Genomic DNA, 16,912 nt, shown 5'->3' on the forward strand with positions numbered 1-16,912 from the left:
TTCCTACATTTATGTAGCACTAATAAACAGTTAAATATTTGTTCCCTGCTATAGCTACAGGCTAGGTAGTAGTAGTTTACAATCTGTTCATGCCCTTGGGTTTAGGACCCAAAAGGATTGAAAAGGTATGTGACCACACCCATTTGCAGCTCAGTAGAGAGTCAGTGGACAGCTCTATGTGGAACTGTTGTGTATCCTGATAGAGGCAGGAGAGCTGAGATATAGAACCACTTGGGGACAGACAAAAGATATGCCCCATGAGAACTGGATTTTGTCATGCAGAAGCTCAGGAGAGTTCTTTGCTTCAGAAAAAAAGTTGAAGGTCCAAAACAAAAGCCAGTTCAAGACGGAAGGGTTTCCTGTTCATAAAGGCATAGAACCAAATCAAGTAGCCACAATGATTGGCTAAGGAGGGATTCGCAACAGAACAATTACTGTATTTAATAGTTATGCCACTATAGTGATAGTGGTAAGTGACCTGGTTGCTGACTTCATAGGGAGGTATGCAGAAGTGAGCCAGAGTTATTTTGATTTAAGGAGGTGCCGGCTCTACAATGTTGTAGGCTTTACAAAGAACATTGTACAGGCGGCACTTCCTTAAATTTTCAGCTTAATAGCATGAATCATAGTGGGGCCCTTGAAACTCATGTCGTTGTAGGTTGCCGGGTTCTTCATTTGTCGAAAATGTTTGAAGTCTCCTTTTCAAGCTGTCACTATTACCACGCTGTTGTGAATGACACCTTCTGACTCATCATGTCGGGCTATTCGATGTTGTCATTTTCAGAATTGTGATATTGACTACCACTGCCTACTATATCATCCTTCTTCCCACAGGATGTGGTCCCAATATTGCCGGCAGCCTTACCCCGCAGACCCTTGATACCTGCTGCCACCTGTTTGCTTGCTTTTGGGGGGTGTGGGCATGTCGTTCCAGCTCTCGTGCCCACCCTTTGGGAGGAAGCGCTGCTCCAGGTGCAGTCATTGACATCGAGGTGGAAGGGAGAACTATCCAGCGATCACGGACTAATGGTGCTGATTGATGGGCTCCCCCCTCCTCCTGTGTCCCCATGTTGAACTATATTGGCAAACCCCCCTTTGTGGATCACTCGGCCCTGGCAGTGGAGTGCTTGGTGCCTCCCCCCTCCTTCCTAGTGCAGGTGCCATCTTGACAGTGATAAAGGGAAAGTAGCCAGTGCCGCATTCCTGGAGGTAATTGATCTGGCAAATTAACCTGCCGCATTTTATTCTGCCCCTCCTAGATACTGCAGCTGAACGTAGAGCACATATAACATGCGGGAGAGGATCCAGGAGTGCAACAGCCTACAGCCGCCATGTGTGGACGTTTGCATATGAAACCATCTCTTTTCAGCTGCAGTGAGTATCCCCAGCTTTTTGCATGACTGCATTGTGCTTGTTCTATTTGTATGCACCAATACTTATTCGGGTGTTGATGTTCAAACACAGGGGAATCCCCCCTCTCTGCAACAAGTCCTGCATGACAACAAGTCCTGCATGCCATCACCTTCTCCGAGAAGAGGGCTATGGACAAGATTGGGGAGGTGCAGGCCGACCATCAGCTCATACGCCATGACTTTCAGAAGATGCGGGAGAGAGTGAGGAAGTTTAACATAGACTCTCTAATCTTGAGTACTCTACTGACCCCCTTTGCAGTGAGATTAGGGGTCTGGCTGCACAGATCAACTAGTGCCACCTGAAGATGATGGATCTGGAGGGCAGGCTCCGTCGCAATAACTTTTGATATATGGGGCTGAACATAGTGTGGAGGGCAATAGCCCGGAATTGCTTCTAGAGAACTGGCTCATAAAAGGTTTTGACAGGGAGATATTTTCCCTGCACTTCAATGATCATTGCTCATTGATTGCTATCTCAGCCCCCACAGCCGGGTGCCTCAGCCCGCACCTTCATTGTCAAGCTGTTACACTTTAAGGACCATGATGCGGTTCTCTGGATGACCAAACAATAAGGCTCTATATGCTTTGAGAATCAAACAATCATGGTGTTTCCAGACTTTGCAGCGGAAGTTCAGAAGACTCGTTTACAATTTACCTTGATAAAGAAGAAGCTGCAGGAACACCAGCTCCCTTATACTTAGTTGTTTCCTTCTAGGCTCCTGGTGACAGCGGATGGCAGATCCCATTTCTTCACCACCACGTAGGTAGACTACACTTGAAAGACTACCACCTGCCAGGTACAGATATGCTTGAACTCTAGTTATCGATGGGTCTGCAACTCTGGCATGCTTAAATGTTTCTCTTATGAATGTGGAAGAATCTATACTAGAGGAGGTAGGTTCTGTCTGTTTGTAAATAGTGGGGATGTAAGGTTTTCTCCTGTAGGATTTAGGGGGTAACCGTGGGGATGTTTTGTTTTTTGAAGGGATTCAGGTATGCCTTAGTTAGAATAGGTGTACAGGGTGGGTTGGGAAAAGTTATTGGAATAATTGTCGGTCACTTTATCTTATGTGCTCTTGTAACTAATCAGGATGAACTGTCTTCCTATGCACCCTCCAGAATAATGTATTGTGTAGTAATGGGCTCATTGCTGCTCAGGGCTGGCTGAGGATGGAAAGCCCCACTCCCAACTCTCAGAAGAGGAAGTGCTGCCTTGCCTCTCATCAGGATGATAGACTTTAATGGCCAACTTAATCGTGAGTAAGCCTGCCCAGGGGGGGACTCTGTCTGCTCGCCTGGAATGTTAGGGGGTTAAGCGCCAAGATCAAGCGCTTGCTGGTACTTAGCCAGGTTAGAAAGTCCAATCCTGATGTCGTGGGTCTCCTGGAGACCCACCTTACAGGTGGCAATTTTCTCTCCCTAATGCCACTTTTTCCACATACTCTAGACGTGTTTCAGTGTTAGTCCGGAAACAGCTTAACGTTGTTTTGGGCCAGCTACAGACTGACCCAGTGGGTAGATACGCTTTACTTAGGACCTCGTTTAATTATGCCCCACTGACTGTGCTGGCTATTTATATCCCACCCCCGTATAGTAGTGATATCTTGTGCAAAGGTGACTCATTTGTGGCCTCAACACCGATGTTGTGATTTCAAAAATGTAGTGGATGCAACCCTGGATCGGTGGCACAAGGATCCTCTTGCAGTCCCCAGAAGAACGACTAACTTTGGCAAACTCATTTAGGAACCTGGATGTCAGACACTTCTTTTGTCACTCCCATACTCACCACTCCTTATTGAGAATAGATATGGTCCTTGCATCTTTCAGTCTGGTTCCCCTGGTCTCTGGGATAGATTACATTCCTAGGGGCATCTCGATCAATCCCCAATTCTGACCAACCTTGACCTTAGGGCTGAGCGGCGTCTACAGTTCTGGAAACTGAATTTGAGAGGAATACTTCAATGATAACTTGGTAGAGGTCAGCCCAGCTGTGCTGTGGTACTCGTTCAAGGCATTTATGAGGGGTACCTTTATAGATGTGTTAGCGGCAATCACAAAACTTAGAAGGCAGAGGGAGGATGAGCTGGAGCAGCGATGCCGGGAACTAGAGGTATTGTATATAGGTTCACGCACTGTCTGTGACAGACTGAACTGGCTACAGGCACTGTCCGAGGCTTCATTTCTCCAGACATAATCAATATTTTCAGGGTAACATGGAGGGTAGCTACCTGGCTTGTTTAGCGAGGGATGAACTGTCCTCAAAGAGAATCCCAGACACCATGGACAAGTGTAATAACAAGCAGTTTTAAGGTGAAAAAATTGCGGGAGAGTTTTTTGATTACTACAGTAACCTATGTTCTTCGCAAGTTCAGTAAACACCAACTAGCTTATTTGAGTGGCATTAAACTCCCGCGACTGTCGCAAGAGTTGGCTGACCTGTTGGATTGGATTCTGAAAATGAGATTGCAGCAGCCATCTCTTCATTTCCCAATCGTAAGGCCCCAGGAAGTGATGGTATTCCAATAGAGGTATATAAGCAGTATAGACAGTTCCGTGTTCCCAAACTGTTAGAGACTTATTTCCATTTGCTGGAGTATGGTTCACTTCTCCCATCCCTGTCTGAAGTCATAGTCATCCTTATACTTAAACCTGGGAAAGATGTTGTATCCGGATTCGTACTTCACTATTTCCCTAATCACTACTGATGCCAAAATACTCACAAAAATTCTATCCATAAGGCTCAATGGGGTCATTCCCAAGGTTATTTGGGCCTTTAGATCAATTTGAACAAATCAGTGTTTTTCCACTGGGGTGGCAGCCTCCGCCGGGTGCTATATCCTGTCAGCCTCTGTGGACTAATAAGTTCAAATGTTTGGCGACCCATATGTGTGACTATGTTAAACTTAATATTGACCCGATAACTGAATATTTAAATATTCTGCCATACATGGCAGAAACTCCCTCTTACAGTTACTGTTAGGTATAACCTTTAAATATGGTTTAGCAGAAATACTAATACCCCTCCAACATTCCCCTGTGTATTTATCGTTGCATGTGTTCCGGAATATTAATAAATATTTAATTTACCTGGTGTAGGGTGTGAAGAGAGCAAAGGTGTGTTTTAACACTCTTTGCAGGACCAAAAACTTTAGAGGGTTTGCAATGCCTAATCTTAAAATGTATTACTTGGCTTCTCAGCTTACAAATTTGGTCCCTTGGCTTGGTACTTCCCAGGACACAGCTCTCAGGCACTTTTTGGGCAAGCAGACAGACCCCTCCTGTCGATCAGTGCAAGTTTTGTTGACTAGTCACAGCCCCAGTGGTGTGGCTCCTATAATACGGCAGGCTTCCATGATCTGGTCAGTGACACATGCCCTCTTGGGGAGCTGATGGGCAGGACTGGACACTCCCCTGTGGTTTAGACCTAGTTTCAGGGAGGTGGTGAAGTTGGAGGGTACTGTGTTGTGGAGGAGAGCTGGAGTACATACCATTGGTCAAATATACATAGACAGTCATGGTTATTTGAACAACTAAGAACCTCTTTAGCTATGCCTTACTCCCGGTTCTTCCATTATTTGCAGCTACAACCCACCCTGAATGCTCAGTTTCCCAGGGGCTTTGTATCCCGGCAAAGGTTATTCTTGCTACAGGTTGGTTGGCATCTGAGCAACCCAGTACTCTCCACTGGCACCATTGATATAAGTCACAATTTGTTATTCACCGTGAAGGAAGTTAGCTTTCAGCCCTGCGCAGTTATCAAGTATGACATGACATTGACAAGTAGTAAAGTTAGCTTGGTATGAAGGCTGGCTGTATATTCTATAGTCTTTTGGAGATGTGCTTGCTTACAGCAAAAAACTTGATATGCTTATGCTAAGTGCATGTTCTGTTGAAAATATAAACTCAAAAGTGATCCACAGCGCATATTAAAGAATAGAAAGTATACAGTCGGTAATCATGATAAAATTAATGGCCTGATTTAGAGTTGAACGAAAAAATTGTGACTTGTGTATACAAAACAAATCTGTACACTTACATTTCTATGGCTGGATTTTGAGTCTCGCATCTTTTGAAATAAATGAAACTTTAATTCTAGCGTATAGATGAGTTTAGTGCAAAAATTTGACTGTCAGCACCATCAACTTGCAAACATCCCCCAGGCCTATAGACGTGTGAAGATATGCCTACTGAAAGGTGTATATCAAATATACATTTTAGTCAAAATTGGACACATTTCTAAGGGGTGAGTTTGACTTGGGTTTCCATGTCCTTACAGCACTGACCTTACACATAAATGCCCCTGATCTGCCTCTACAAGTGCAAGAAGCAGCATGTGCAAAATGCATGGAACTCAAAATATGGACACACGTTGTATGCATGCACAGCAGTGGCGGATCCAGGGGGGGGGGGGGGGGGCGATCGGGGCAATCGCCCGCCCCCCTAGCAGGGGCTTGCTGCCGGCGGCTGCACACTATGTGCAGGTCCGCTCGGCAGTGAGAGTGTGCTGCCCGGCTGCTGTGATTGTGTTTTAAACACAATCAGAGCAGCCGGGCAGCACATTGTCACTGCCGAGCGGACCTGCACATAGTGTGCAGCCGCCGGCAGGCTTAGAAGTCAGAAAGAGGGCTGGGCCTAAATGCCCCTCCCCCCCCCCTAAATCGCCCGGGGTAGAAATTTTTTCTAGATCCGCCCCTGATGCACAGTGTGCCAATTTTCTTTTTGTTCCATCTGCACACATCAACTTAGAATTGAATGCCTGAGATATTTAATTTGCTATTTTCATTAGTTTCAGAACTGAATCAAAACATTGTGCTATTAGAAAGCATTTGGAAATAATATATAATTAATATAAATATGTCTTCACTTCTAAACAATAATTACTCAAAGGCAATTCAATAAGTTAAAAAATGTCAAGCCATTATTATGTAAAAACCCAAAATGCTATGTTTACTTATGTTTGCTTTTGTCTCCTTGTATAGTTGTGGTGAACTTTGCATAGTTAAAAAGATTGCAGTAAGACACTGGTGGTGTAATAATCCTCCAGGGATAATGTGTTCACCAGCCGAATGTTGCCTCATTATACTCTTAATCACACTGGACTAATGCACAGGAAAATTCTAGCTTGAAACAGGGCCATTATCTTGAAAATCCCCACAGACACGATCTTTACTAAGTACATTACTTTAAGAAGAATAACCTTAAACTTTGTTCCTAAATTTGCATATCCATATAATTAACACATTAATGGCACTGCTCGTGAATAGCAATATATTTTTTTTTAGAAATACTAAGAGCTGTTTTATTACATGCAGGGGAATTCAAGAATGCTAAATAGTTTTTTTTAAAAAACACCGTTATATAATTAACTGAGGAAACACCATTCCTCCGCTATTAAAAAAGCGTAATAATTATATTTCACATAATTATCATATACAAATTCTCAGTTTATCATATTATTTAAATTGAATATAAAAAATAAAAGAATAATAAACATAAGCCCTATGGAGAAAGTTTAAGGTAACAATGACAGGTTTAAATTTGCAAATTAAGTTTAATCTCAATTTCCATAATTATCAATTACCAATGTTTATGTAGATACCATAAGTAATATATGCAAGGATATATTTTTTTATTGCTGCAATAAATGTATCTGCATTGTATTGCTCTTGTTTTTTTCTTCCTCTACATAGCATACTCTTTAAATGGCATTACATACATGGTGACTGACATTAACTTACTTATTTACATACACATTACATGAATAATATTTATAAGGGTGAATCCAGGGTAATTTCAGAATGTATACTTAAAAAACATACCTGCAAACAGAAGGTAAATGCCCAACACTATCTTATGCAAATGCACCTTCCAGCATTGCTGTCTTCCCCCCTCTTTTGCCTTTACTATCTTGGCCCAATGGACTTCATAAATGCGCTTGCTTCTCCATCTTCATGGCACCATATAAACAATATCCCTGCTCTTTTATGTTCAGAGCAGGCAATGTATAAAACAGAACTGCTGCAGTGGCTCACTCCATCAGATTAATGATTTGGGCCAGCAGAATCCTAAATGAGACAGGCACACTGATTATAATATAGACATAATTGCATCTGACAAGGAACAGAATCGTACACAAGTACAGTGCCTGGAAAGCCTTGAAAAAAATCAGCAACTGGATAATATGGAAAACAGGTTAAAGAGGTGCAACCTGAACTTTCGGATATCTCTGAGTTTGTCACAGATTTGACTTCTATTGCTCTTTGTGCTTTCTACCTTATAACCCTCTGCTAATACTACTATGGGACTTCTGAATAGGCTGCATAAACAATATATAATTCTAAAAAACAATACACTTGCAGACACCAAGGGGTAAACGTATGAAGGTCCGATTTGAAAATCCAGCGATTTTATTGTGGGTGTTTCATCTCGCTGATGTATTAAAGTGAGATTTGATGTTAAATCCCCAGAGATGTGTTTCTGTCGATATCACTATTAACAAAATCGATAGAGATCAAAGTTCTGACTGTTTGCCACTCTAGCTATACAAGTCTCAAATGTATGAAGCAAACTCTCCTGAGTTTGCTTTAAAAATTGCTAAATACAACACGCTGCATCCTAGTAGCGTGATTAGTAAACACATCACTGTTACACTGCCCTACCTATAGAGCCAGAGGTCAGGCAGCTGTCAAAAGTGCAAAAATAGAAAAGGTTTTTTTAAAAAAAGCATGTGGTCCCCTCCGTCTGGCCACTATTAACCCTAGTGCTGCCAGCCTACTGTTGGTTGCATGAAAGTCGTGTCCCCCTGCTATAGTGCCTCCTACCCCAGCACTAGGCAAACCAGCCTGGGGTGGGTGGCACTATAGCAGGGGGACATGCGGCAGGGGTCCTCCTGCCATAAGGACAAACCAGTCCATTTGTTTTTATAACTACTAATTCGCCGTTATTACCCTACACCCATCATCCAGCACTGGGCTGGGTGTCCCTAGAGTGGGAGCCTGCTTGTTTTTTTCAGCGAAGCCCACTTCCTAGGGAATCCTGCCCAGCACTGAACTGCCAGGGGTTGATTTGCATTTATGGCAGGGGGACCCCAGCCGCGTGTCCCCCTGCTATAGTGCCACCCACCTCCGCTGGTTTGCCTAGTGCTGGTAATGTAAAAATCGGGGACACCCCAAGAAAATTTTTCCCCGATTTTCACGTAACCAGCAGTAGGCTGGCAGTACTAGGTTTAATAGTTGCCGCGGCTGGAGGAAAGACACACTTTTTTTTTTAACATGCCATGCAATTCATGAGTAGAGAGCACAAAGAGTTTGCAAATACCTGTAACTTTCAACACACTTCCAGCAGCACCCACTGTTCTCAATCCAATGGGCTAGCAGAAAGAGCTGTACACTCAGCCAAACACCTTCTGGAAAAATGCACACGTGATAACGCCAATATCTTTGCAGCATTGCTTAACTTAAAAAATACACCATGGGATGGTTTACCATCACCTGCCCAGTGTTTGTTGTCATGCTGCACCAGAACTCTCAATCCTGTTACAAAGCAACAATTGCAACAGCAAGTACAAACACAAGAACAGTACTTACCTCAAAGCGGCTGTCCAACAAAATAAGTTATGACTGAGCAGAAAATCATCTTCCACATCTTGTTTCAGGGCAAGCTGTCCGAATGCAAACTCCTTGTGGATATGATAGACCTACCACTGTCTTCCGAGAATCTGCTCATCCCAATTACATGGTACAAGCTGAGGGTGCCACCTATGAGTGTAACTATCGCCACTGCTGAGTGTGCCTGAGGAAGTTCCTCTAGCAATAGCGGGAGACAGGACTAACTTGGACAGTATTCAGGAAGAGGTCAGGGCAACAGGCAAGTAAACAAGGTCCAGTATACAGGCAAAGGTCACAACAGAAGTCAGTCAATATGAGCAGAACGTGCACAGGAACAACCTGGAGCTAGTCAGCAAAGTGTTGAACTGGAGCTATAATTGGCAGGGAGGCTAAGTTCTTCCTGCCTTAAATAATGCTGTCAGCCAATAGGAAGACAGCACTATGCCCTGATGCTGGGACATGGTCAGTCTGACAGGAGAGTCCTGGCTGTTGCCCAGGCAATCAGGACGTCATGGCCAGATGTGATAACCCTGCTGTCAGACAGGCAGCCAGGACGCAAACAGAAACAGCAGGTGAGCCGTCGCAAGTACCGCAGTGGCTCATGACACCAATACAGCGGCATCTGGATCTGGCATCCTCCTCCCCCCTTGCTGCTCCCTTCTCACTGTGTGTCGGGCATGACGTCAACAACTCTGACATTTTCAGTGAGGAGCGGCGCAGACGGAAGTTAAGCTAGAACAGAAGAAAAAACAAAAAACAGAAAATACAAGGACAAGTAAAAGATAAATAAAGGAACAAAAGGGCAACACTGTGATGAAAGGGACAGTGTGATAAAGGCACAGTGAAATAAAAGGAAAAATGATGAAGGGGAAACTGTGATTGATGAGCAAAAGCCTGACAGAGGGCTCAGTGTGATGATGATAGGACACAGTGTGATTATGAAGGGGCACAGTATGATGAAGGAGCGCACAGAGTGATGAAGGAGGGCACAGAGTGATAAAGGAGGGACTGTTATGTAATGATTTTGGCTTAGGGGTGCCTTGAAGACAATATGGAGACCCTAAGGGTGCCTCAAACTGGCATATACCATTCTACAAAGCAATTGATAAATGCAAAACGTTCCCTATCAACAGTACATGTTTTCAGGATTTCTGTCTGTAGAAACAGGTGTGATAATTACTGACCCAGGCAAATAGATTAACTCACCTGTGCATGATTAAAGAAATCCTGAAAAATATGAACTTTGGTAGCCCTTGAGGACTGAGTATGGACACCTCTGCTTAGCTTATTGTGTGATATAACAACACGAAAGAAGAAAATAAACAGATTATCTCTCTTATTAAGATTTAGAAGACAATCAGATTGCATTTAGGACAAAGTTTGTATTTCTCAACTGTAGCAGTTTCACAAAAATGTAATTAAATGAAAACATATTAAGTATATAAGATAATATAAAAAAATGGCTACAATCTAATACATTCTAATACGACTGCTGAGGAAAGCAATGCTATTTTAAATTGTTACAAATGTGTACTTTAAAGCAGAAGGCAAAGGTGCCCTGTCCACATAGGCATACAATCTACTGTAAGAGCTGCAATAAATAAAAATGGTAGTTATGGAAAGGAAAGTTGGTAAAGATAGTCATTATAGAGAAGAGGAATAAGCCAGTTCTTTATTTGTCTGAGAGGCATGTTGGTGTCAGTAGCTGAGGGGGAGTACTGACATTGGATTGCTATTTGGAGGTCTCTGGGGTACCTCTTTGGTAAGTTAGCTCTCAATTTAAAAACACATATGTATGGCCCAAATATATGGGACTCTCATTGTTTAGAGTAGGACCACCCTATTAGCAAAAGCACCTTGGCGTGGTGGGTGGCTTCAACATACATTTGCAAATGTGTGCAACTGAGACTTTTGCATTTTTATCTACAGTAGAAATAGCAGATCTGTTGCTGGCTATAGCAGTGTGCTGGGGGAATTTGTCTCTGTTTTTTCCTTTTAGTAAACCCCACCCTTTCATGCACCTGATATAGCCTATAAATTGATTTGAGCAACTACCAGTTCTTTATTTGAATAAGCCATAGTTGCCTACTACTCCCAAATTTCTGGGAGTTATCCCAGACTCCCAGGAGAGCAGGCAGTTCTACCGTATCCCAGCCAGCTCTGTTAAATTACGGAGGTGGTGGGGGCTCATCGTGACCCCGCTCCATTTTTATTGGTTCAAAATACTGACAACATTTTGGGGGCAGGGCTAATGATGCGGTTCTTCGAACCCTGTCCCCACACACCCACCTGCCTCCCAGGAAACAACTTGCCAATGTGGGCAAGTATGGAATAGGCTATTTTGAAGCAGATGATCTTCAGAGAAAATGTAAAACGCTTGAGCATTTACAGACTTACAGAAGTGCATCAACAAAATATTTATAATAACACATTAGTCCATTTTTCCGTAGAGAAATGTAGGTTATTTAACATGATTCCATATATTTTATATATAATGCTAAACAAAGTATAAATGTATTTTTATTGTTTTGACTGTTTTAGCATAAACATAGCAGTTATTTTATATCCGTATAGTTATTATTTTAAAAATAATTGCTCCGTTTTATCATACATCAATGTCATATGATGGATTTCATTAACCAGAATCCATAACACAATGACAGTGCAATTTCTGGAGAGTTTCTCTATTTATTCCTATGATAGATTTACTGAATTTCTTTAAAGCTATAACATTTTTAGGTGTCACTTAACAATATTTGATATGAGCACCTAACCAAATAAAACACAAAGGACCTGATGCTGAGTTAGGAGCAAAGCAAAAACAAAGAGCAAATTTGCACCTGAACAAACCATATTAGGGATATAAATTGATTTCTTGTTTTGCATGCAAGTACAATACTGGCTGTCTGTTCATGTAGCACACAAATACTTGATAGCTTTATTTTTACACTGAAATTAAAGTCGATCTATGACATACCGTATGCCAACTATAAATCTGTTCCTACATTTTAAATTTACCTCTCCCTCTAATGCAACATGGTTTTGACAAGGTGCAAATTTGCTCCTTTTCTAAGCTTTGCTCCTAACTCACCATCAGGCACAAAATGTGGTTAGTTACAAGGGATTATAAGATGAAGCTACTCACAACTGCTTAAAAGGAGATACTTCCTCCCTAAAATGTTTTGAGAAGCACAAGTTTAATTAAATGCCTTAACTAACAGAATACTAAGTCACTTTCCAACGGGTCCAAACTCTTGCTAGGCATGGTCCTGCAGACATTTATTTTACAGACAGTGTAATCCATTAGTTTTTAATCTACGGTTCACTGACCATAATATGGGTATCAATATCACACAAAGGGAAGGATTATTAATCAAATACTGAACAAGTGGCCAACTCACAGACTAATCCCCGCAAGCATCAACTTGTTTTCCTTTACAAATGACCAATACAATTTCTGTACAATTACATCAACAAACAATTGAGGAACACACATTATGACAACAATTTAGGAATCTAACTGGTTTTAGTCAGGTCATTCATTGAAAAAAGGATTGCTTCACACACTTTTATATTTGACTATACTGAAATGTGTAGATTTTTAAAATGTCGGTTAAAAATATCAGCTTGAATAATCAGAATGTAAAATGTATCAGTATCAGGAAAACAAGAAAACCACATTATTTTGTTGCAAACAGTCAATTAATTTTATTGGAATTATACATACAAATGTAGCACAGCTCTAGGGAACATAGGAATACGATGAAGTGGATAGGTTAGCATAGCAGTTCAGGGATTGCTTGATTGTGCCATCTGTAACGAAGAAATGTACTCCATTTGTATCATCAAAGTTTCAATAGAATAAGCCTTCATTTTCAAGCTGCAGAGGCTTAATGCTCCAAAGCATAGCCTGATGGTCTTACTCCAATAAACTCCATTAAAGTGAAGTGTTGCTACTAGAATTTGGTCGTGCTCTACTCTTTTGTTATTCTAAATTCACTATTGAGGATCTTTAAATACTAAGATTAGGGTTTAAGAAGCTCAGATGTCAACTATCGTACAACATTGTGGAACATGACAAACAGAAATAGGATGAAGGCCATTGCCTCTGCATTTGAGCATGAAAACTACACAAAATAATTTTTATAAAAACTCATTTTTGCCATTGTCACTAGTAAATGGATAGGCAATCCCAAAGGATTTGCGACAGGTGTATACAGTTGCAGAAGGTTAATATTGAATGCATCATTAAGCCTGTGCATTCAGCACTGTACAGTGTTCCTGCTAAATTCATTTTGGTAACCCGGGTGATCTTTTCTATTAAGGAAGACATCAAGAGAAAAGGATTCATCCCTGTAACAATAAAGCCAGTGAGTCACTGATTTTCACAGCAGATGAAATAATGCACTTCATTCTGTCATCAGCTCATCCTTGAGTGTACCTACAGTTGATTTTACAGTGCGGAATCATGTAATGTAGTTTTAATCCTTCGTGTTGTAATATGTCAATATATCTCTTGCGTCCAATACTCTCAGGCACATAGTAAGAAAAAGCACATCCGTCTCAATGGAAGAATATCTGTCTGGGGCTAATTAAAAGCCTTCAGCTTATAGGACTTTTTATTGCTCCATTGACATTTAAAATGTCATTAGCCACCTACATTCCTTGGTATGATATACCATAAAATCTTCTGCTTAGATTAGCTTGTCTCAAAAATTAATCTCTTGGATAATACAATTAAAGACACATCACATTATCACAGTGCTATTTGTACTAGGTATGGAAATAATATATATTTATGTTAATATATTAATGTGCGTGCCGTGTAATACTTATTTTGCTGAATTTATGTAAAGTCTTGGATTTTTTAAATGGGGAATTTAAATGGTTCTAAATGGTGATTTAAGATAGAAAAAAAGTTGTTTCTGCAAAGGTGATGCTGTGTTCAAATGATCCTGAATACATCTTGTTGAATTAATTGGTGCACAGTGACACAAATACAGCCAGAAACTTTGCATATAGTTGACTTACTTCCACACGTCAACATTGGGAAATCATTTCCTGATATGAAAAGTCTGGCTTAATAGAAATGCAGGAACAATGAGTAAATCATATATTATCTAAAAAAAAAAAAAAAGCGACTTTGAAATGTACACAAAATACTTAACTAATTAATATGAAACTTAGAAAAGCCAAACCTTAGATGTTATTTACAAATATACATTTGTTTGCTACTATTGGACCTTTTCTGTGATGTAGGCTAATACATGTAATTCACATTGCGTCTACTTTACAGATGCAGCAGTATTTATTGCAGCATTTGATTCTCTTTGCTCTCTTTAGTATCTGTTAAATTATTTTCCATTGGAGCCAATGGTGATTATATGTGACATGCTATGACACCATGGGGCACCTCAGAATGTCAAACGAAGTCTGTTCTATCTGTGCTTAGTATAAACTTTACTGTGGTTATCGTGTACATTTTTCATTATTATGCTATATATTTAATCACAAAGCAATATTTTTGAAATTTTGTTTTATAAGGTTCATCACACTGGTGGTTGGTGTCTAGTTTTTCTGAACAGACACTATGAAATATGACGGTAGATTTATTTTGGCAAAAGTAAAATATTGAAAATAAATACATTTGTTGTGCCTTGCAACAAAAATAAGGAATATGAAGTTGTATTTATCTACCCAATCTTCATTTGTTTTAACAAAACTATGATAAGCAAAACTCCAAATATCATCAATATTTTTACATTTTTAGGTAGCAATCTTGTCTTTTTTCTATTTAATGTCTACTTTTTAGTGAGTACAAACTGTGTTGGGTGAGTTGGTATTCCTAAGAATTCAGTTCTGGCCTGAACATTGATTTCTGAAACTCTAAACAATGTCCTTACGCCTGTATATAACATGGTAAACATATAAATCTACATATCTATCTATCTATCTATCTATCTATCTTATTTTCTCCAAATGTATGGTGATTCAGGTTAAAATAGATACGTTTTTTAATGCATACAAGAATAATTAGGCAGCTAAAAAATACCAGATACATTTAAATGGCTATGAAAAACAAGCACAATAGAAGCAATTCCTGCAGTATGCCAAGTATCTATGTTACTGCTGTAATCATTTATTTTGATGATAAGAGATGTAGTTTAGTTCCAAGCTACTTGAGGAATTTTAGTTTTCTGAGTGACTCTAGCTTATCTGACACAGTTTGGGGAAGCAGTTCATTATTTGACAGGAGTTCTCTAGATAACACAGGTGCTAGACTATGCTTCCAGCCTGCTGTCGCCTGTCTGTTGGCATCACACAGTCCAACTCAGATGTTTAATCATTCAGCCATGTGCCCAAGATAAGATAACCATCATAGCATTAGTGTCTACCTTTTCACTTCCACAAAACAAGTTCATCCCTCATCCATTGTTTATGTGCTCACTTAGACTGAATGAATGTAATAAAATAGACAGATTGAACAGTTTGCAGTAACAATGCTTGTTCAGTAAAACTCCTGAGTACATAATAAACAAGGCATATATGCTTAATCTACATATATATATATATATATATATATATATATATATATATATATATATATATAATAAAATACATTTTCCTCAGGTGTATAAACCGGCATTTAAGTTCCAAATCTTTAATATTTTTACACTGCTAATCAACTGTTTAAATCTGTGGAAAAGTATATTAATCTTCACCATGCAATGCACAATGCACCCTAATACAATATAGTTTCTTTTAAACAGTAAAAAATTCCCATGTGGGTCCGTTCTTTAGACTATCCTTAATCCACTCAAGGGCTGATGTCCACAGCAACACATTAAAAAAGCTTTGAAGTGCCTGCCAATGCTACTCCCCTGAATTAAACCAAATAATCAGTCTTCTGTCTTTAACGTTAAGGTAAAACGAAAGACTTAGCGCAAATGTTAGCGTATTCTCACATAGGAAGTAAAGCCAGCGACACTTGCTGTACAAATGCCGATGATTGCAAATCATCTACTCATACACATCCCTCCCCATGGAATATACAGTATACATTGAAGTGGCTAAAGATAGTACAGTAAATGTCTATCACAAAACACTGTATAGCAAGATCCAGTAAAATAATCATGAATGAGCAGATAGTATGAAATGGAGACTTACCCCAAGCTTTTTGCTTCTGATTTTTACATAACCTTGCTTTACAATATCATTGAAGTTGGATGCCATGGTAAATAGCGTGGTCCCTCTAAATGCCCTATTTTTCTCAGTTTCTCTTGCAGAGTTAAAGGTTGCTTCATTCACCCTCCCCAAGCTATGCAAGTGTTAGACAGCACAGCAACAACGACAGCAATAGATGACAGTCTGGCTGTGTCCAGGAGTCCAGCTGTAGACTGGCAGAGCTGTTTCTGTGAAGTACTCCAGCATCAGCCTTTGCTGACTGGCTGAGCTGTCTCTGTGTCTAGGAGTCCAACAGCAGCACTAGCTGACTGGCTGAGCTGTCTCTGTGTCTAGGAGTCCAACAGCAGCACTAGCTGACTGGCTGAGCTGTCTCTGTGTCTAGGAGTCCAACAGCAGCACTAGCTGACTGGCTGAGCTGTCTCTGTGTCTAGGAGTCCAACAGCAGCACTAGCTAACTGGCTCAGCTGTCTCTATGTCTAGGAGTCCAACAGCAGGCGCTCAATGCAAAAGCAGCCACTCAGTGTCAGTGTTCAGCCCCCTCCTTTTCCCCAAGCATGCTTTACTGAATATCTAAATTGCAAAAAAAAGGCAATGTAGAATAGGTGATTATCTCTAGAATAAGACAAAAAAAACCCTATTGTGAGCAAAGCAAGACACTTTTCATAATTGAATGTGAATAATATATTTTCATACCCACTTATATTATGT

The 16,912-nt window shown here is 40.5% G+C and overlaps 1 protein-coding gene across 3 annotated transcripts in view; it reads right to left on the minus strand.

Moving 5' to 3' along the window:
* Positions 1–16,692, minus strand: part of DOK6 (docking protein 6) — a 584,401-nt gene extending 567,709 nt beyond the window's left edge. For all 3 annotated transcript variants that reach the window (XM_075213248.1, XM_075213247.1, XM_075213249.1), the window contains exon 1: positions 16,187–16,692. In XM_075213248.1, coding sequence (XP_075069349.1) covers positions 16,187–16,252 — 66 coding nt within the window. In that variant the 5' untranslated portion in view covers positions 16,253–16,692. The remainder of the gene's footprint in view (positions 1–16,186) is intronic.
* Positions 16,693–16,912: the final 220 nt, after the last annotated feature.

This window comes from Mixophyes fleayi, chromosome 5 (genome assembly GCF_038048845.1).
Source record: "Mixophyes fleayi isolate aMixFle1 chromosome 5, aMixFle1.hap1, whole genome shotgun sequence".
Classification (NCBI taxonomy): domain Eukaryota; kingdom Metazoa; phylum Chordata; class Amphibia; order Anura; family Limnodynastidae; genus Mixophyes; species Mixophyes fleayi.